Source organism: Alligator mississippiensis, chromosome 12 (assembly GCF_030867095.1).
Source record: "Alligator mississippiensis isolate rAllMis1 chromosome 12, rAllMis1, whole genome shotgun sequence".
NCBI lineage: Eukaryota > Metazoa > Chordata > Crocodylia > Alligatoridae > Alligator > Alligator mississippiensis.
In genome coordinates, this window is record NC_081835.1 from 33920663 (window position 1) to 33941652 (window position 20990).

At 42.1% G+C, this 20990-nt stretch overlaps 1 protein-coding gene across 2 annotated transcripts in view; it reads right to left on the reverse strand.

The window, feature by feature from the left end:
- Positions 1 to 20990, reverse strand: part of SLC6A1 (solute carrier family 6 member 1) — a 147160-nt gene that overhangs the window by 17823 nt on the left and 108347 nt on the right. For both annotated transcript variants that reach the window (XM_006264451.3, XM_059715989.1), the window contains exons 9-13: positions 20438 to 20562; positions 6990 to 7102; positions 3076 to 3207; positions 1631 to 1733; positions 477 to 577 (exon numbers count right to left, since the gene is read on the reverse strand). In XM_006264451.3, coding sequence (XP_006264513.1) covers positions 477 to 577; positions 1631 to 1733; positions 3076 to 3207; positions 6990 to 7102; positions 20438 to 20562 — 574 coding nt within the window. The remainder of the gene's footprint in view (positions 1 to 476; positions 578 to 1630; positions 1734 to 3075; positions 3208 to 6989; positions 7103 to 20437; positions 20563 to 20990) is intronic.

Sequence of the window (20990 nt, forward strand, 5' to 3'; positions counted from 1 at the left end):
CAAACCTGGCAACATCTCTCAAAGGGCAGAAGAACAAATAGCAATAGTTCTGGGAGCTCTGTTTGTAACTCTTGTGAAGAAATTTAGTTTATGGGAAGAGGCACTTTTTGGACATTCTATATCTTAAAGCAGAATGGATATGGGATGTATAAATATGAATTAAATGGTCAAGATGCAGTGCATGAATTTACTTACCAAATTCTGAAAGATTCTAGAATAAATTCCAGAATTAAAAAATCTGTCCTTCCTTTCACTGATTCCAAAATATTAACAATGTAGGGCCCTGATTCTTCTCTTACTGACACTGATCTTACACCACTACCTTCAGCACGGTTTTTTTTTTTTTATTTGTGCAATTTAGGAGAGAGGTTAGCATTTGCATTAATATGCTAGATGGCATGATAATATTGTAGTGCATACTTTGGGTTGTTTATACCCTTCAGATGAGTGTGAACATAATAATTTTTATTCCTTACTGCCACAATTATAGGAGTAAAGAATGACCAGCAGAGTTTCCACCAGATGCAAGGTCTGTATCCCACCATCTCTTGGATATTGTCATAAAATCTGTTAACACCTGAAGTAGAGAAATAAAAAAAGATATACAATTAAATTACAAGCTTAACAGGTTTGACATATTAAAAGACATTCTCTGTGCACTACTAATACTGTCCAGTTATCTGCAGGGTATTCTTATCAATCTATTTCAGATATGAACTTTTTGATTAACTAGGCAAGAAAAAATTTCATGCAAGTCCCATTAACAATAAGAGTATTATACATCATTGCTGTTGCACCAGACTAGAAATAAGAGGACCAGCAACATGAGCCTAAACTGAAAGTAGAGTAGAGTGTAATTTAAAGCATTACATGGGTGCATTATTTACTCTGAAAGCAAGCAACAGGTTCTAGAAGGGCCTAGAAACAGGTCATCTGTATTTCAGCTTCAATAGCTGAATGGCTGGAGCACTCAAACAGGAAGGTAGGGACCTTGATTCTAGTACTCTGGCCTTTCCCCAGGAGGGTTTTGAACTTGTGGTTTTCTGGCTTTCTAACATACTGCTCAAAATACCACACAAGAGATTAGGCACTTTCAAAAAATGGCCCATGGCAGCCAAGAAAGGGAATATATGGGGCCTGAAGAAAAGGAGTGAGGAAGTGGTTATGAAGCTCAGTGATCATTAACTATTTAGCGAGCCCCAGCATTACTGTCCTGGGGCCAAGATTCCAAGTTTAAAGTGCTGTGTTTCCCAAGTGGGAGCATGAGAGGGACTATTCATTTGTCCTAAGCCTTGTCACATTGAATAGAACAGTCCTGACACACCTTTGAACATGTGGGACTCAAACTTCAAAAGAAAATGAAGAAATGCCAAGAGTTGGATTGGAGGAAATCTTTCAAACTTAAAAGTGTCTTTACAAAGAAATATTGAGCCACTCATAGAACATCTCCTTCAGTGCACTGGAACTATACGGAGAGAAATGTCAAAGAGTATACCCTGCACTAACATACACACAGGCAGCTTTCCAGACACGGGGTTTCAGGCATACTAGGCAGGTGGAATTGCTAAAAATGTTCACAGGTTTTATAGCTGTGCTACTCCATGCAGTGTAAGGAAAACATATCACATACCATAGCACCAGGATATGGAGATGCATTCAAAGAATACAAGAAACAAGAGACTCATTCCACTGGCAGAGTAATAGTCAAAAAGCTTAAACACATAAATTCCACCCTAGAATATGTAAAAAGAAAATAAAGAAAGAGTTAATGCATTCCCTTAGGATTTATTTTAGAAGTAGCTGTACATTTCTTATGCATAATTTTGTAAGTTATATATCAAGATTATGGCAAAGTATTCTAGCTCAGTATACAATTTCATATATATATATATATATATATATATATATGTACGTGCGTGTGCATCTACACACACACACACACACACACACACACACACACACACCCTTGATACACATACATACACATCATTAAAGTGTATATGTATAAAACACATATATAAAATGCTCACGTTCATATCATTTACCTCTTCAAAAGTCAACGGTTCCCAAAAAATTAGAGTAACGTTGATCTGTGGCTCTGGATCTACTCCTGGTTGACTCTCAGTTCAATATTTTCCCCGTATTCACTTGCGACCCAGAGAAGAAATAATACTTTTTTGTTTCTTAATCACCCTGGATCTCAAAGAGTTCTATGAACCCTGGACAAGTTTACCTGCTTACTTCCTCAGTTTAAATGACAAGTCATGCAGATTTGCATCCTTGGGTGATCTGGTCCAGGGCTGGCCTACTTTTTAGCGGCTGGGAGCTGCACACCTTGATAGGTTAATGGGGGAAGGGGGAGGATACATGCTGTAGGGGCCACACCTGCATGAGTCATTTGCCCCCCAGGTCCCTTTCTGCACCAGGCACACAGACAGCCCATCCACCCCCACTGCATCTGGTGCATGGGTACTTCTGCCCTCCCCCCCGTAACGACCACATACATGGGTGCTTGGGTACACAGGCACAGGTGCCCCAGTTCTACCTTCAACTCCCTGGGTGTAGGCTCCTCCACTGCACTGTGCTGCACTGGTGCCTTGTACCATGGGGTTCCCTGGTACCACAACCTATGCTGGGTTGCTCTGCCCTTCCCCCTGGTGCAGAACAGGAGGCAGAAGCCAGAGGGAAGGGGAAGCCAGAGCCTCTGGCTGCTGCTGCTGCTACAGCCGTAATGATGGGGGAAGCAATGGCTGGGTGGGAATACAAGGGTCAAAGACTAACCCCTTGCAGGCCACAGGACAGCCCTGACCTGGCCATTCATTAATGCTCACAACACCCCTTCCATGTAGATGTCATTTTACATGAGTACTATTTGCTTCCTTATTGAATCTTAATTACAAACATTATAGGTCCTAGGGGAAATAAATGTTTATCATCTTCATTCATTAATGTACTTATTTAAAATTTTATTACCCTTGAATTAATCATCTTCGGAGAGAGATTTTTGCCACTTGAAAATACCTGATTGAAAATATGAGGTGAGCATGCAAGATAAAAACCCTTTACACTCCTTACCTGAGTAATATTGGACAGTCCTATCAGATAGGAAATAATACAGACAACGGCAATGAATATTTCTCTTCGATTGCGTAATAACTTTGGAAATTCATCCACCAAAGCTGTTATGAATCCTTCCACAGTGCAGAACTATAAGTAGAGCTCCAGGTTAAACACAATGCAATAAAACTTCATGATTAGATTTAGGGTGAGTCTTCAAAGCACTCAGCATTTTCCTAGAGCCACACTGACTTTGCTGAACACACTGCTGAGCACATTTGAAAAATCCGTTTCTGTCTAAAAAGATCCATGTACAAAATTATTCAGCTGCAACATTTCTCATAATTTTAAATGATAAATTATCATTCACTTCTTTAAATTAAAGTTATCTTTTTTGTAATGGAAGAAGAGGTGTGTACATCCAAAACCTAGATCCTGAAAATAATTATTTATGCATTTATTTGAGATTACACACATTCATAAAATTAGATATATGCTTAAAATTTTGCCAGATTGGTGCTTAAATTATAAGGTTAAGGATTCAGGATTAGATCTTTGTCTTGTATAAATAAGCATAGCTCCATTAAATCAATGCAAAAGTGCCAGATTATACTAGTTGATGATCTGGCCTTCGATGTGGAAATTTCAGAAATATTACACACACAGAGTCATTTCCATGATAATTGAATTCCTGAATGCCTGATTAATATTAAAGAACATTCATTTCTAGGAGTGCAATCATGACTTAGCCAATACTGGCAGCTCCTTTATAAATGAAACATTTCACTAAAACTGGTGGAACAGTTGAAAAGAAAATGAAGAAAGCCTGACAGCCTGTAGACATAACTTATTTTATGAAGCAACAGTGTGTCCTTTATGCCAAGAAGGCTAGCAGCATATTGGCCCACTTTAGTAGGCCTGTTTGTTAACTACCAGGGCTGTGGGCCTAGCCCACCATATCACTTAGTAGCCCCTTTTAACTGGGTGCTAATAGAGGTGGAGAACAACTGAATACGGGCAACAAAAAATGACAAAAAGGGAAGTGCAAGTGGGTCAGAGGGTCAAAACAAGTGCACCCTCAGGGGACACCAAACAGAGCACCCAAGTTACCACCCACCAACTCTCAAATGCAGCTATAGAGCTGGCAGCTACTGCCCAGTGATGCTCTGCCCAGAGACAGGACCGGAGAAAACCCAGGAAAATGGCCACACAGTGCCTGGGAACCCTCCTGGCCAGAGCCTCCTTCCTGGTGACATGAATAGCCAGGTTGGCCAGGGCTAGGAGAAGGTTAACCAGGAGGCCCCAGGCTTTGGTAGAACCATGGATGAGGAATGAAAAAGTAAACAGGTGAGGAGAAAAGTGCAGCCAGAACCTCAATAAGTGGTTCTGGAGGAAGAGGTACAGAGGCTGCAACCTGGTGGACTCCAGGAGCCACTTTACTAGGAATGTTGCCAGCAGATTGAGGGAAGTGATTATCTCTCCTCTATTCAGCACTGGTGAGGCCACATCTGGAGAACTGTGTCTAGTTTTTCCCCCTGCCTCTTCTCCCCCTCCCCCCCCCACTACAGAAGGATGTGGACAAATTGGAGAGAGTGCAGCAGAGAGCAATGAAAATGGTTAGGGGGTTGGGGCACATGACTTAGGAGGAAAAGCTGAGGGAACTGGGCTTCTTTAGTGTGGAAAAGAAAAGACTGAGGAGGGATTTAATAGCAGCCTTCAACTAGCTGAAGGGTTGTTCCTAAGAGGATGGAGTTAGATTTCTCAGTGGTGGCAGATGACATACCAAAGAGGTCTTAACTTGCAATAATGGAAGTTTAAGCTAGATGTTAAAGGAAAAAAAATCTCACCAGGAGAGTCACAAAGTACTGGCACAAGCTACTGAGAGAGGCTGTGGAATCTCCATACTTAGAGGGTTTTAAGACCCGGGTAGACAGCCTTGGCTGGGATGATCTAGTTCAGGATGGTCCTGCTTTGAGCATGGGTTTGGACCAGATCACCTCCTGAGGTACCTTCCAACCCTAATTTTCTCTGATTTATAATAATATTAGGCTACCTTCTTCAGTTGTTACTATAGCCTAGGGACAAGCTCTATCATGAATATTTTGGTCTAATTAATTTCAGAGTATTTCCTCCCAGACTGTGTGAGGTATTTCACTGTTTTTCAGTGAACTTCAATCTTAATGAAAAAATACCGATAATAAGATTTAACAGTTACTTATGCTTTGGTGGATTTTGTTGAAAGGTGGCTTCCTAGAGAGGTATCAAGTAATTTTGGTTATCAAGAAAATGAAGTGTTTTGTTCTTATTAGTAATGACTAGTCAAATGTTAGCAATATATAATCAGTAGGGGTATGTGAAACAAGCCCTATTCAATTTGGATTCAGCCTGTATCGGGGACAGTGATTTGACTCGTTGATTCAGATCACTGTTCCCAATTCAATTCGGCCAAATCCAAAGATTCGATCCTGATTCATAGAATCAGCAATTCGGCCATAGACATGGCTTTAAAAGGTTTTTAATACATACGATGTACCAGTGTGACTCATGATCGCTGTGATGGTGGGGTGGATGGAGCATCCTACAGGAGCACAGGGGACCCCCCCCCCCAACGTGCTTGGCGGTGAACCTGGAAGTAGACTGGAAGTACTTCCAGTCCACTTCAAATCCTGTCGGGGAGCATGCGCTCCCCCCTCCCCCCCAGCACCTCCCTGGCTTGGCAATCACCCACTGAGGGACCCTGTGTGCCCCCCCCCCCCCAAGTCCCAGGAGGCACCAGTTGCCGAGCTGAGGAAGTGCAGGGGCAGGGGGTGCACAGTCCCCAGCAAACCCAGAAGTGGCCCAGAAGTGCTTCTGGGCCACTTCCGGGTCTACTGCTGAGCATGCTGGGGAGCTCCCCACAGTCTTGTGGGATGCTCCATCTACCTCACCATCTCAGCATCCTGCATTCTGTACCTGCAGTTACTAACTCTGGGGTTTTTTGTGGAAAGGAAAGTAGCTTAGTTCCAACTGGTTATCCTGTTCCTGCTGGTCCCTTACCCCTGCTAGCTACCCCATTGCACAAGATGTGCTCCTGTAACCATGGAAATCTTACTGTGGGATATCCTATATTCACTCAATTAAAAGATGACTTTTCCCTCCCATTTAACATAGAGAGGAGAGAAACCCCTCATCTTACAATTGAGTATAAGGTGGTGGGGGGCAGCCACCTCTGTACCCCCCTGCTGCTCCTCCCCTGTAGCATGGACCCCTGCTGGAATATGGCCTGGCTCTGTAACAGCTGTGCTTCATGCCTCAGGCTACAGCAGGAATGGAGTCTGCTGGTGCTGGAGCAAGGGTAAGAGGGAGGAGGAGAGGCAGGCAAGGGTAGGGAGAAGAACAGAGGGAAGGAGGAGCAGGGACCCAAGGATGCAGGGGGCAGAAGCAGCACAGAGGGGAAAGAGGGGGTTAGAGAAAGGGGGGCTTGAGGCCTGAGGCTGAGGGGGGCAGAAGCAACACTGAAGGCAGAAGAGGGTGACAGACCAGAGGCTGTAGAAGGTAGGTACAGAAGGGGTAAGTGAGTGGGGGGGGCAGGTTGCATGGGGCAAGCCGCATGCCTCCCCTGCCACCTGTCTCCTTACTGCTCCCTCCAGTGTCTGTGGCCTCACTGCCTGACCCATTACTGCCTTCCTCTTCATCTGTCCCTCCACCACCTGCAGTGGTAGTGGGTATTAATTTAAGATGATGCCCCAAAAGTAATATTCTATAAGTGGAAAATTATAACAAATGTATACATTTCCCATTAATAGAATCTAATTATTGGTGGGCCATCTTAAATTTGGGGTCATCTTGTATTTGGGTAAATACAGTATATGGGAAAATTTATGGTGTCTTATGTCATACAGAAAAATAATCTGCCTTTATTAGGATTAATTGTTGTTTAAAAACAACATTACCTGGCTGTCTATTCCAAGCATTAGCAACATGGAGAAGAACAGAATTGCCCACAAAGGAGAGATCGGTAACTGTGTCACTGCTTCTGGATAAGCTAAAAATGCCAGTCCGGGACCTGGTAAAAGAAGTGGGAGAAAGGTTAGCAATTCTCTTTCTAGTTATTTCAGACTTGAAGTAATGGAGAAGTCTAGTGGGGTTATTTAGTCTTCATAGCACTTCTGTTTTATATTTGTTTGCCAATCTGAGGACTATTTAGGTGAGCATGACAGTAATTTTTTAGCGTTAATGGAGAGAAAATAGGCTCCTATATTGAATCAATAGTTATTGATAGAGAAGGAATTATAGTGTGCCTTCGGTTATAAAACTTTAATAACAACAAGTACTAGTAGTTTGAAATGCTGGTTGCCACATTAAATTGTCTGTCTGGGTAAATTCTCAGACAGAATTTGGATCTATGGGTTCATTCCTGAACGCTCTCTCTTGGACATACTCAAGTGACTACTCTTAGATTTAACTATAGTCAGAAAAGTTGTCCTTAGCAAATGGTGAAAAGATTCCTCTTTGATTTATGCATGGTGGTTAAGTGTATATAAAAACTGCTGTGATGGAGACAGAGAAAAAATATATGTTCCCATTTGCTATTTCAAATAATGACATATATACCCATTAATAAGAGGGGGGGAGAGGGGTTGGTTTGTTTTGTTAACACAGCACAGTTGGAAACTAGCTGTTATCAGCATGAAAGTAAAACTTCTAAAGTAACCACAGTAGAAATAAAATGAGTGTGCTTCTGCTGCAGGTGGATAACCTACTTTTTAATTATAAATTACAAATTATCCTTCTTGTTAGTTTTCACTAAAAATTAGTATTTCTGGGATACCTGTCAGAGAGATAACATATCCTTTACAACACTGAAGCACTGAGCAAGGCTGACAAGAGTTCCAATATCAAACCTGGGTAGGAACATGGAACTGGCAACCTAGGTTTGGCAGTTGCACAATTTCAACTGTATAACTTTCAACAAAATATTCCCTATACCAATGCCATAATAAGGTCATGCTTTTTTTTTTTTTCGGTCTGGGTAAACCAACTCTTGTTTGTAATACCTAGGAAATACCAATTGGCTTGCACCTTTCACTGTTATTTGTATATTCTATGATAGATTTCTATATCAATCCTGGTGATGACTGAAGTAGCATTACAGCACTACACCAGAGTCAACTGCTTGTGGATCCTCCAGTGAGGCACATTTGCAAGAGAAGCTGTTTATGTTGTCAACTAAATCCTATTTCAAAAGACAGCCAAATCACTGTTTCATGGTATGACATATCATCATTTCTTTCATCACTCATTGTTTGAAAATCATGAAGAAAGATGTGCAGCTTTGAATAGGAGAGAGGAAAAGTCTTGACAAATAGAATCCAAAACAGGTACCAGGTATTTGCAAATTCTGCATCAACATTTAAAAAATGTACTCCGTGTTTAGAAATCAACACAGCTCTTTGTAGCCCATTTCTGTCTCAGCTGTACCCATTGTTCAAACACTGAAACAGAGTAAAATTGCTTGAAAAAGCAAACATCATTACCACAAAATATCAACATTACTCATCCGCTCAGATTCTCATGGTATATTAATTGTTTTAAAAGATTTACTTAATGTGTAGGGGTCTTTTTAACTCAGGAAGGTAATTTACTATTGTTCTATAATCACATTGCTTTCATAGCTGTTCTGTAATTGTGCGTTATAATTCCATATAGTGTACATGTGTTAAAAATATAATGGCTGATGATTTTTTTTCTAAATTAAGTAGCTCCCAATTCTTAAACCTGATTGAAGATTCTCAATGGAAGTCTGTAATAAAAAGTTAAAATGACTGATTAATTATCTCACAGATCTAATTTGATTTAATATTGGACAGAGAGGCATGAGGCTTTTCGCACCTTCAAGATCCTGAAAATATCAAAGCAAACCTCTACTGAAAACAAATTTTGTTGGCTGACTGGTTAAAAAACTCTTATGTTTTCAATGTTAAAAAAAAAAAATCACACACTGGTTCAGGTTTGCTCTAAAAACCATTCAATTTCCCATGAAACTAAGAACTAATTTTTTGTGACCCTCAGAAAGTCTTTGAATTAAGAGTTTGAACTGGGGTTCAAATAAACATTTCAGGAAAGTGGTCACTGAACTGCTGTTAAACACTGACTTTGATGATGCCTGACTTTTTAAGACTTCCATTCCTATTTTTTTTTAATTTCTATGAATTCAGATTAAAAAAAAAAGATGAACATAAACAGCAATGTCATTCCTAAAGCCAAGAAAGTTTTGTGAAATTTCAGGTGTTCTCAGAAATGTTTCACAAGTTTCTGTACATTATGACAGAAAGCTTAAATGTTTCTATTAATTTAGCAGCAAAAAGGAAACATCATATGGTTGCACTTTGTATAGAAGTGCCATTTATATGTAATTTCCTGTGTTTTAATACATGATTGATAGATATTATGAGCATGTTACAGATGTAAATATTTTGTATGAATAAATATTCTAAGCGCATTAGCATGTGTTACTTGTAATGTATATATTGACATGATGGACTGTTTAACAACTGTATACAGTATTAACCTTTTATAACTGCAACTCTAATATACAGTGACCTGTTGAAGCATTTATTATAGCCATTTGTACAAAGCCTGAAGAATCAGCTATCTTTTTCCCAATTAAGTGCTCTGAATGCGAAGTTCACACTGCATTTTCTCCATGCATCCCAATGTAAACAATCATACCAGTAGTTTTACTCCTGGGTTCTCCAACAGCATTTTGCATTTATCCTTCCTGGAAGGATAACTTTTATGTGGAACTCATTTTATAACTAGTAGAGAGGACCTGTCTGAGAATTCAAAGATGGAAGGTAATTTGGGTAAAAGTCTTTATGAAAAGATAGAGCTCCCTATTGTAAGGAAATGAAGAAGTGAGAACAGCAGGGGAAAGATAATGGACTACAGAAAATCAGACTTCCACAAACTCAGGAATTTGGCCAATAGAATCTTATGGAAAGTCGGGAGATTATCTAAGGAATAAAGTGAAGGACATCTGTCAGTTTCTGAAAAGGACTATATTAAAGGCACAATGGCAAAACATCTTGATGAATTTATTTTTTTTAAAGCATATGTAAGAATATGTTGCATCAGGAGCTTCTCAATGATCTGAAAACCATAAGTAGAAACAAAAGCACCTAATAAGGAGGGGTCTAAAAGAATGGCACAACTATATAGGGATAAAATTAAGGGGTGCATCCCCATGAGTAGCAATGTGCATTCCCCAGGGACAAATAGCATTGTGCCGCTGCTAGTTGTCACAGGGAATGCCCCTGCATGTGCACTCTGGCTCATGGCAAGTTGCCCTGGGTGGAGTAGGAGAGGCTGCGGCATGCACCAGAAACCATATTTGGGGTCCTGGAGGCATCCTGGGGCTCTAGCAGTGGCACTCTGGACAAATGGAGCCTGCCTGGCATGCTTTGGCCGGCCAGGCTCTGGTTTCAAGTGACACGTGCTGCTGTCACATGCACTGCCTCGCTTTTTTCTGGTGCTTTTTTCTGGATTCCCCTGTGTCAAAAAAGCCCACCACACTGTGAATTAGCAGCACGGTGAAGACCTGTATGTGCAGCATGTGTGATTTGTGGCACCGCAGACAGGCCTGCGGCACCACCAACTGCACAGGCATGCTCATGGGGATACATACCCAAGAAAGCTAAGGGGGAAAATGACTTTCATTTAAAACTGTTCTTAATCTCTTTCAGATCATGCTCAATACTGCTTTAAGGATATAAACAGATGTCACTGAACAGAACAGACATTTCCCCTTGTCCCATAGGGTCAGTTCCCTGCTAATCCTGGGAGTAGTCAGGGCCCAATTCTGCAAGACAACTCAGGGCACTCCTCTGGAAAATGGAGGACCTCTAGTTTTCCCTGCTAGCAGAAGCATACCTGGGGAAACCCTGGGTGTTCTTCTGTTAGCAAGGAAACCCAAGGTTTCTCTTTTGTAGAGATGCGCAGCTGGAGTCTTGAACTCTCTCTAATGTAGTCCTGAGCTGACTGGTAGAGTCAGCCCTGGAACCCCATCAGTGTTGATGTGTACCCTGGGAATCCCAAACAGGGGAACCCACACACAGGCATTCCTGGGGTTTGTGGGGCCTGATCCTGCATGCCCTGGGAATGGGAATTGGTGGGAGTGGGAATCAGCTAATTGGTCAATGGGACTTACTGGGGCGCAGAATTCTCAGGCCTGCAAGCCCCAGGAATGCCTACCTTAGGTGGCTACAGAGCACAGGCACCTCCAGGATGCCTGTGCTCTGCCTTCTTAAGCTAACACACATCAGCTGCAAGACATCAGCTGCAAAATAGCTGTGGCAGAGTGCCTCTCCAGGGGTGGCTGTGAAGCCCCTGCAGCCCTCCCTCACCTTGTGGGTAATCACCCCTTCAGTTCACTCCTTGATGTTAGTTATCTTAATGAGGGAGGCTGCTGCAGAGCTTCATAAATTGTTCTCTCAAAACTGACTACTAGGTGCATGATGGGTTCTGCCTTATAGGCTAATTGCATGGGTCTGTTCCTTCCCTAAACCACATCCCATGCCTCGCAGATAGCATCCTCATTTATGTTTTCTTTCATTTAAGCTTCCTTCTTGAGTTTCTGGACCCTCATTGGCCCCATGATCTCAGCCCCTCACTAGGCTCTGGAACACTCCCTGGGCCCCTAGGAACCTCCTCCTCCCCTTAGTTCCTTCCCAAACCTCCAGACTGCTTTAGGTGTTCTTAGGGTGACAGGATTTGGATCTTGGGGAGCACTGGATTTGTAGCTGACTGAAGGCTTTAATCTATGTCTCAGCAAAAGCTGCTGGTCACAAGGCAGAATGATCTATTAAAAATAATATTGCAAATGCTTAGGCAAGCAGTTTTCTAACAAGGTCATAGTGTTAGAGCGCATTGTGTAAGAAAAACAAGATGCGGCCCACCAGCTACCGTCACGAGATAAAGCAGAAGCAAGACCTTGGAGATGGTCCTGAAATCAGCAAAGAACCAGAAAGAACCAGCAAGAAACCACAATCGACTGAAAGAAGCTGGGGTCAAAGTCTTACGCATGCACTCTTAGCAGAGAGGCATGCAAATGAAGGAAATGCATAGGCAATTCCATACTAATGAAGTAAACAGTAAATAGAGGTGGAGCTTGAAATGGGAGGAGAAATGGGTGGAACAGAAAGAGGGACAGAGGTGGAGTGAATGTTAATAAGCATGAATCATGGTGTATAAAATGTGAAAAGAACTATTGTTCAGTCAGTGCGACTCCTGGTTTATTGGGTTTTTGGGAGCTACTCTAAAGCTGTCTCCATTCCGAACAAAGCTGTTGTGAGCAATGTGTGCTGTTGTTTGCTCCCTGCTTGCTCTTGCTAACATTCACTCCACCTCTGTCCCTCTTTCTGTTCCACCCATTTCTCCTCCCATGTCAAGCTCCACCTCTATTTACTGTTTACTTCATTAGTATGGAATTGCCTATGGATCCATGAGCAATTGGATCATTGTCTCCCTAGTCATTGGGCGCTGTATGGAGTTGAGGTCTAACAGGTGTTATCACCAAGCTGGCCTTCTGGCCAGCAGACATCCCGTTGAGATGGTGTTCTCTCAGCAAGCTCCAAGATGTTATTGCCAGCTTCTCATAGGGCCTGAACTTATACCTGCCAGCTCCCTGGATCAGATGACACCCCCCCCCCCCCCCACCCCTCCTGCACCTGCTTTGCAGGCTGCCTGCCCTCTTAAAGTGGCAGGCACCCCAAGTGCCCTGCCACATAGCAGCACTCATGTCATGGCCATAAATTCTGGGTATCTGTATTGTGAAAAGGAGCATGGACATCTCTTTGCTTGGCCTTTGTCTTGCCATATTTTTTTTTTTTTTGGCAGCAAAAAGGCCTACATGACCCTTTTTCTGAGATTGGGCCTATGTGGCCAGAAGTGAATTAGAGGGGCTTATTTCACAGAGGCAGTGGAGACCAAGAGTGAGACATGAGGCTTGAGAAAGATGCAAACATAACATTGTTTGAAGATAACAAAGGGGGGAAAGGGGGAGGCATTTACAAACTTTGAACTCCACAGCCTGAACATCTGATTCCTGACACAGATTTGTCAGCAAATCTACATTAGAGTATAAAAGGCATGTAAAACACTATATCATCTTAGGATGTTAAAAGTCTACAGAGGATATTTTATATAAACATAAATCCATAGCTGGCTAGAATGAAATAGGACATTTATGGTTTGCCTTGACTGGTTAATTCTTGTTCAGAGACCTGATTTTCAAATATCCATTGAAATCAATGACAGCTGCATGGCCTGAACACCTTTGAATAATACTGGCATATATGAGAGAGAGTGAGAGAGAGAGAAATAGAGAGTCAAGCTATTTACTAGGCCTGGGCGAGTCAGAAGCAATCTGATCCGGCTTTGGATCCAGCCGCCTCAGATGCCAGCGATCTGATCTGGAGAGCCAGACTAGGTTTCTGCTTCGATCCGGTCGAAGCAGCTCTGAAGCTTCGGAGCCGCCTCGGAGATCCGGCCATAGGGTATAATGGAGAATCAATGAAATATCTATAACTTTGTTGTTTTTTGTCTGATTTGGATGGAACTTGCAGGGGAGTAGCCTCCACTAAGAGCATGAAGTCTGCCAAGATTCAAGAAGATCGGTGCCAGGGTTTGGGGGGAACTGTACCCCAAATTCTTGAAAGCAAAACTCATGTTACATCTGTGTACTACACCACAGGGGGGTGAAAACTGCAGGAATGGTGGCCCCTGGTAAAGCTACAAAGCCAGCCAAGTTTCAAGAAGATCAGTGCTGGGGTTTGGGGGGAACTGCACCCCAAATTCTTAAAAGCAAAACTCATGTCATGTGTATGTGTTACAACACAGGGGAGTCAAGACTGCAGGGATGGTATCTCCACATCTTTCAACTTCAGTCCCTGGTCCTGCAGCACTTGCTCTACTAGTGACCTAAACTTGTTGAAATTTGCATTTTTGAAGTCCAAGACTTCAACCCTGCTATCCAATTTGTCTGTCTGTTGTTGGCCAGTGAACATGATGGTTTCATGGTTGCTGTTGCCCAGACTTCCCTTTATATTTAAGCCAGTCATGAGATCATCTCCTTTGGCCAGGATCAAGTCTAGCAAAGTATCACCTCTGGTTGGCCCATGCACCTCCTGAGTCAGGAAGAGGCTCCTCGACACATGTCTGGAAGGATCGTGACCAATCCAACTTGGCTGATTGTTCCACCCAGGAGATGTCTGGATAATTAAAATCACCAATGATGACCATGCCACGTGCATGTGCAGCCTCAGTCAATTCTCAGGTGAACTCCAGATTGAGCCTGGAGGAAATAAGAACAACTCTCCAGTCCACCTTTTGAAGTTAGCCCACTGGGTAGCCAAGAGAAAGAGATATGTGAGGCCAGGAGGAAGATCACAAACCACAGGAAATGCAGGTCAGGAAGTTAAATGTTGCCCTGGAAGTGAGGGCCCCTAAATTTTAGCCTGGGCCTACACTTCCAACAGAGCAGGGATTTTTCCAGTGTTGTAACTATTGTATCCAATGTATATGAAAAATGAAAGGTGCATTTGGTCAGCTTCAGGGTATCTGTGCAATGTCTGGCCAATATCTAGTAGTTGGCAGTGTTTGATAGATTGTAGGAAATGCAGTTTCAACTACCTGCTCTAGCTGAAAGGCACCTGGAACCCTATTGCCATACTCCCTGGACAAATGCCCGAAACCCACTAGCCAAAGATTTCACAGGAAGCCTGTGTGGGCATCACTGAATTGCAAACTGTATAACTGATAAAAATGCAGTTCCATGCCTATGGGTGTGCCATTTACATATGTACAGTGAAAGAAGATTTAACTCCTAAATCTTCTTGTAGTTTAGCACTATAGACCCTAGAAGCACTTGGCTGACTCCACTCTTTTCATTCATTCCTGTCTGTTGTGTGTTTTTGTTCTTCAGCCATCCATCTTAATTTCTGTGGGTCTGACACCATATCATCTAGCCATCTTCAACTTGGTGTTCCAGGAGGCTGTCTCCCACCTGGTACTCCAAGGAGCATTTTCTTTGGTGTATGGATTGCTTCCATTCTTTTACCCTGACCCAGCAATTGTAGTCATTGTGCTCTGACTAACTGTGTCAGGGTCTGGGCTTTGTAAAACTGATATGGCTCATTATTGGTTCTTACGTTCCATTCTTGTATTATGGGATCATACTGTACACCAAAGATTTTCTGTAAAATATTCCTTTCAAAACAATTGAATAGTATCTTGCTTGCTTGTGAGACAATCCAGGTTTGACTGCCAAATGTTAATAATGGCCTGATTATGGCTTTATAGACTTGAAGCACGGTTTTCCTTGGGATGAGATTGGATGACAGGAGCTTGGGCAATGCAAAGTAGTTTTTCCTTTAATTTCTTCCATTATGTTACCATCCTGTGCTATGATACAAAAATTAAATACCTGAAGTGTGTCACTTGCTTTTTTGGTTTGTTTGTTTATAGTTATGTGAGGTCCTGGACTTACTGCTATCCCATTTACCAGCAGACAGTCTATTTTATCAAAGTCACTTGTCCAATTTTCTTTGCTTCATTTATTAGTCAGGTATACAGAACTTCTATATCATTTGTATTTTCATATATGAAAGCTATATCAGCAGCATATTGCAAAACTTCATGCTCTCCATTCAGCTGAACTCCTCCCCTTATGTCATTTATGCCCCTGGTTACTTTTTTCACTGGCAAACTGAATAGGAATGAAGACAAACCATCTCCCTGTCTCAGTTTAGTTTTAAATGGGAAGGGGTCCAATTTTCTTCCGTAAATGCTAATTCTGTTTCTTGATTCATGCATGCAAATGTTAATGGGTTCAATTAGTTTGTTGAGAATTCCTAATTCAGCTAATATGGCCCACAGACATGTGTATGCTATCATAAGCTTTCTGGAAGTCTATGAACAAAATATGTATGCTTTATTGGATTCCCATTTTTCCTCAACTATTTGTCTTAGTGAGAAGATTTTTTCTGTTGTCAATCTATACTTGCAGAGTCCACACCAGTATTCCCCCAGAATTTATTTTGTGTTAAGTAATAATTGCTGTAGCAAGATGTTAGAAAATACTTTATACGTCATTGTTAATAGGGCAATACCTCTCATTTTGACACTCCAGCTTGCTGCCCTTTTTTGAAGATGGAACATATTAAGGCTTCTCTCCAATTATCAGGTAGATGATTTTCAGATAAGGAGAATTAATTTATGGATTTGTTTATAAAGCTGTTCCACTCCATAGTTTATCACTTCAATTGCAATGCCATTAGTTCCTGGTGCTTCATTGTGCTTGATATCCTTGTTTGTAGTTCCCAACTCCTTCATATAATTTTTTTACATAATTTATCTTATCTCTTGATATCTTGGAGTTGACTCACTAGGTATTGATGCTTTTTGTTTCTTAGAACTTTCTTTGTTTCTTGTATGATGTCCTTATATTCTTCCAGACATGTGCCCGTGTTCTGGTTTCACTGGAGGAGCTTTTGTCTTGCTGATTTTATTTTATTTGTTGCTTGCCTACATTCATTATCATACTACCTATTCCTTGTGACATTCTCTTGTATCCTTACTGTTTTTCTGTACTTTCTTTGATTACTATTCTTTGTTATTCCATTGATTGTTGACACTTACATCATTGTAATTTTAGCTTATTTCTTCATTTCAGAGAGTTCTTCAAGGGCCTGAAACCTGTTTTTAAGTTCTGCTTGATGCTGTTCACTAACCTTTGCCTATTTAAGCTATTCAATGTAAAATTTTCCCTATTTTACAATACCATATTTCTGTCTACTTTCAATCGCATTGCTATACTTCCTCTGACAAGAAAATAGATGTCTAAATTCACACTTCTGAAACTTCTTATATTTCTTATGCTGTTTCTGTATTGTTTGTGTATAAGTATATGAACAATCTGGTTTGCTGCTTTTTGTCTTGAGACACCCACATTTGTATGCAATGTTCTTGTGGGAAGTTATTGTTCTCCTAATAATCATATTTTTCTTGAGGTAAAGCAAATGAATCTTAGCCCATTTCCTCTGAAAATGTTGTGCAGGCCTTCTGTAACAGCCCCTTGTTTGTATATCTGTTCTCTACCTACTTTTGCTTTGCTGTTTCCTAGTACAAACATGATATCATTTTTTGGTATGTGTTCATACAGATGCATGAATAAATCATAGAATGCATCTTTCTCAGTACCTTCTGTTTCTTCTCTAGGGGCATATATATTTAGAACTGTGATACTGAACCACTGGCTTTGTATTCTGAGGATGGAGATTCTTTCATTGAACCTTCGGAAATACATAAGAAAAAATTATGTTCTTGAGCTTAGCACAAAAACTGTGCTGTATTCATGTCTGTCTGTCTTTGTTACACAAAAAAAGGGGTGTTTGTTGATCTCTATTATCACCTGGAACAGGAATAAGTGTATCTCTTGCAAAACTTGTATGTCCGTCTTGTATTTCCCCAATTCCTTCACTAGGGATTAAGCCCTTCTTGGTCTATAAGGTCTCAGTACATTCTGGGTTCCAGTCTGTAACTCCTTTTCCCATTTTCAAGGTATGTTTACATTTGACTCCAACCAACTCTGATGTGATAGTGTAAGTTTCATAACAAGCTACTTTTTCTGGGATAATAGTTAACTCTATCCTCAACTACCAACCTGGAGGGCCAGGGAATCTCTCTCTGTCAGATCCCTCACCTTCAACCTGTCTGGCTTGGGGGACCCTTTCAGAAGCTATGCTTACTGCTAGCATAGCTCCCAGGATCATAGGGATATGCAGGCTCCATTCAAACAACAAGGAGAGGATACCACTAATGTCGTCTAATGTTCTTGGGATTAAAATCCCATTAATTAGAAAAGCAGAAGTAAATTTCATACATATGTTAAAATATATCAAGATATATTATTATAGTGTCCATCTGGCAAGGCGCCAGACTACCATGCGTAGACCCTGAGATGGTGCAGAGTCACTTGGAGGAACTGGATGCCTTTAAGTCGGCAGGCCCGGATGAGCTCCATCCGAGAGTACTGAAGGCACTGGCCGACGTCATTGCACAGCCACTGGCGGGAATATTCAAACGCTCGTGGCACACGGGCCAAGTCCCGGAGGACTGGAAAAGGGCCAATGTGGTCCCCATCTTCAAGAAGGGGAGGAAGGAGGACCCGGGCAACTATAGGCCAGTCAGTCTCACCTCCATCCTTGGCAAAGTCTTTGAAAAAATTATCAAGGCTCACATTTGCGAGAGCCCGGCAGGACAAATTATGCCGAGGGGAAATCAGCACGGGTTCGTAGCAGGCAGATAGTGCCTAACTAATCTAGTCTCTTTTTATGACCAGGTTACAAAACGCCTGGACGCAAGAGTAGGGGTGGATTTCGTATACTTAGACTTCAGAAAGGCCTTCGATACGGTGTCCCACCCCATACTGGTGAACAAGCTATGAGGCTGTGACTTGGATGACTACACAGTCTGGTGGGTGGCGAATCGGCTAGAGGGTCGCACCCAGAGAGTCGTGGTGGATGGGTCGGTTTCGACCTGGAAAGGTGTGGGCAGTGGGGTCCCGCAGGGCTCGGTTCTTGGACCGATACTCTTCAATATCTTCATCAGCGACTTGGATGAGGGAGTGAAGTGTACTCTGTCCAAGTTTGCCGATGACACAAAACTGTGGGGAGAAGTGGACACGCCGGAGGGCAGGGAACAGCTACAAGCAGACCTGGACAGGTTGGACAAATGGGCAGAAAACAACAGAATGCAATTCAACAAGGAGAAATGCAAAGTGCTGCACCTAGGGAGTAAAAATATCCAGCGTACCTACTGCCTAAGAAATGACCTGCTTGGTGGCATGGAAGCCGAAAGGGATCTTGGAGTCCTAGTGGACTCCAAGATGAACATGAGTCGGCAGTGTGACGAAGCCATCAGAAAAGCTAACGGCACTTTATCATGCATCAGCAGATGCATGACAAATAGGTCCAAGGAGGTGATACTTCCCCTCTATCGGGCGCTGGTCAGACCGCAGTTGGAGTACTGCGTGCAATTCTGGGCACCGCACTTGAAGAAGGATGCGGATAACCTGGAGAGGGTCCAGAGAAGGGCCACTCGTATGGTTAAGGGCTTGCAGACCAAGCCCTACGAGGAGAGACTAGAGAACCTGGACCTTTTTAGCCTCCACAAGAGAAGGTTGAGAGGCGACCTAGTGGCTGCCTATAAGTTCATCATGGGGGCACAGAAGGGAATTGGTGAGGTTTTATTCATGAAGGCGCCCCCGGGGGTTACAAGAAATAATGGCCACAAGCTAGCAGACAGCAGATTTAGACTAGACATTAGGAAGAACTTCTTCACAGTTCAAGTGGCCAAGGTCTGGAATGGGCTCCCAAGGGAGGTGGTGCTCTCCCCTACCCTGGGGGTCTTCAAGAGGAGGTTAGATAGGCATCTAGCTGGGGTCATCTAAACCCAGCATCCTTTCCTGCCTATGCAGGGGGTCAGACTCGATGATCTATTGAGGTCCTTTCCGACCCTAACATCTATGAATCTGTGAATCTATCAGGGGCTACCATACACCTCTCCTAGTTGACTGAATGCTCCTCTTCGTGGCTCCAGTAGATGGATGGATACCTGGCATACCAACTGGGCCACAGCAACCATCAGCTCTGCTTAAACTATAGCTTTTCCAGCTAAAGAAAATTCAGAGAACTGCAAGCAAACTATGCAAATTCCTTCCAAGTGTGACACCCAATGAGGCAGCTGGCTGTCTTAATTAAGCAATTTTCCTGACAAAGTATCCAGTCCAACTCAAATTGTACAGGGTTAGGCCCATTGGGAAAAGGGTAAAAAATGACCAGTCAGGAAAAGGCTTAATGTTAAATAATACTGACATGAAAATGAGAGTAAACTAAATGATTTTCATTGCTTTGATCAGTATTTATTCTACACTTAATATATATTTGGAAACTTTTACAACAGAAGGCCATTGCTCAGATTTTCATAACTATTTAAAATCTTGTTAAGCTCTATAGTAACTAAATGTGCACCCATTATTATTTAATTGTTTTGGCCTACATTGGGTCTCTTAGCAAATGCCCTAAGACTACATGTAGTTTGCAAGTAGGTGATTCAGTCGAGGGCATCCAGCTTAGTGTTAACTCATTTGGTGGCATATGAAGCTCTGAGACTTGCAAGAATTCTCCCTTTCTCTCTGTTAATATGTAAGATGGCACTCACTTAACATGTAGTTAAGGAAACTAATAGGGGAAATATAAATGATTAATGGTAGCTCAAATAGATATTGCTGTAAACAAAATAATGGATACCATTGAACTCTGGAAAAATATAACACACATACCTGATGCTGCTACATCTGCAATAGGCCTCTTGGTGACATTAGCCATGAACCCAACAATGGAGAAGATGACAAAGCCAGCAAACATACTTGTGCATGAATTTATGCAGCACACTATAATGGAATCCCTGAAAGAAAGGTAAAGTGCTAGTGAATGAAAAAATACTGGTATATGTCAATACTTTTAACTGGTGCTGTTGAGTGGTGGGTTGTTGTGGTAGAATAGTGCAAGTGCTAGAATAGTGCAAGTGTCTTGCAATGGAATTCACAGGCCTAAGTTCAAACCTTCCTTCAGATGTGTGTCATATACCACCCCCCAGATACCCAGTCACAAGCGGATAATTGGCTGAGCTGGGAAGTCAAAAGTAGCCAGTTGTGATACTTGACCTATAACTTTCTTGTGTGCTGCTTGCTGCAGAATACCTTAACCAGCCTGATCTGAAGCAGCAGTAAAGCACAGAAACTGTTTTTTACTTCTTTTATTGTTGGGAACTTTCACTGGTAAGATGCATGATTAAAACGCTTTTCAATTGTGGGTTCAGTTCCTAGTTATTTG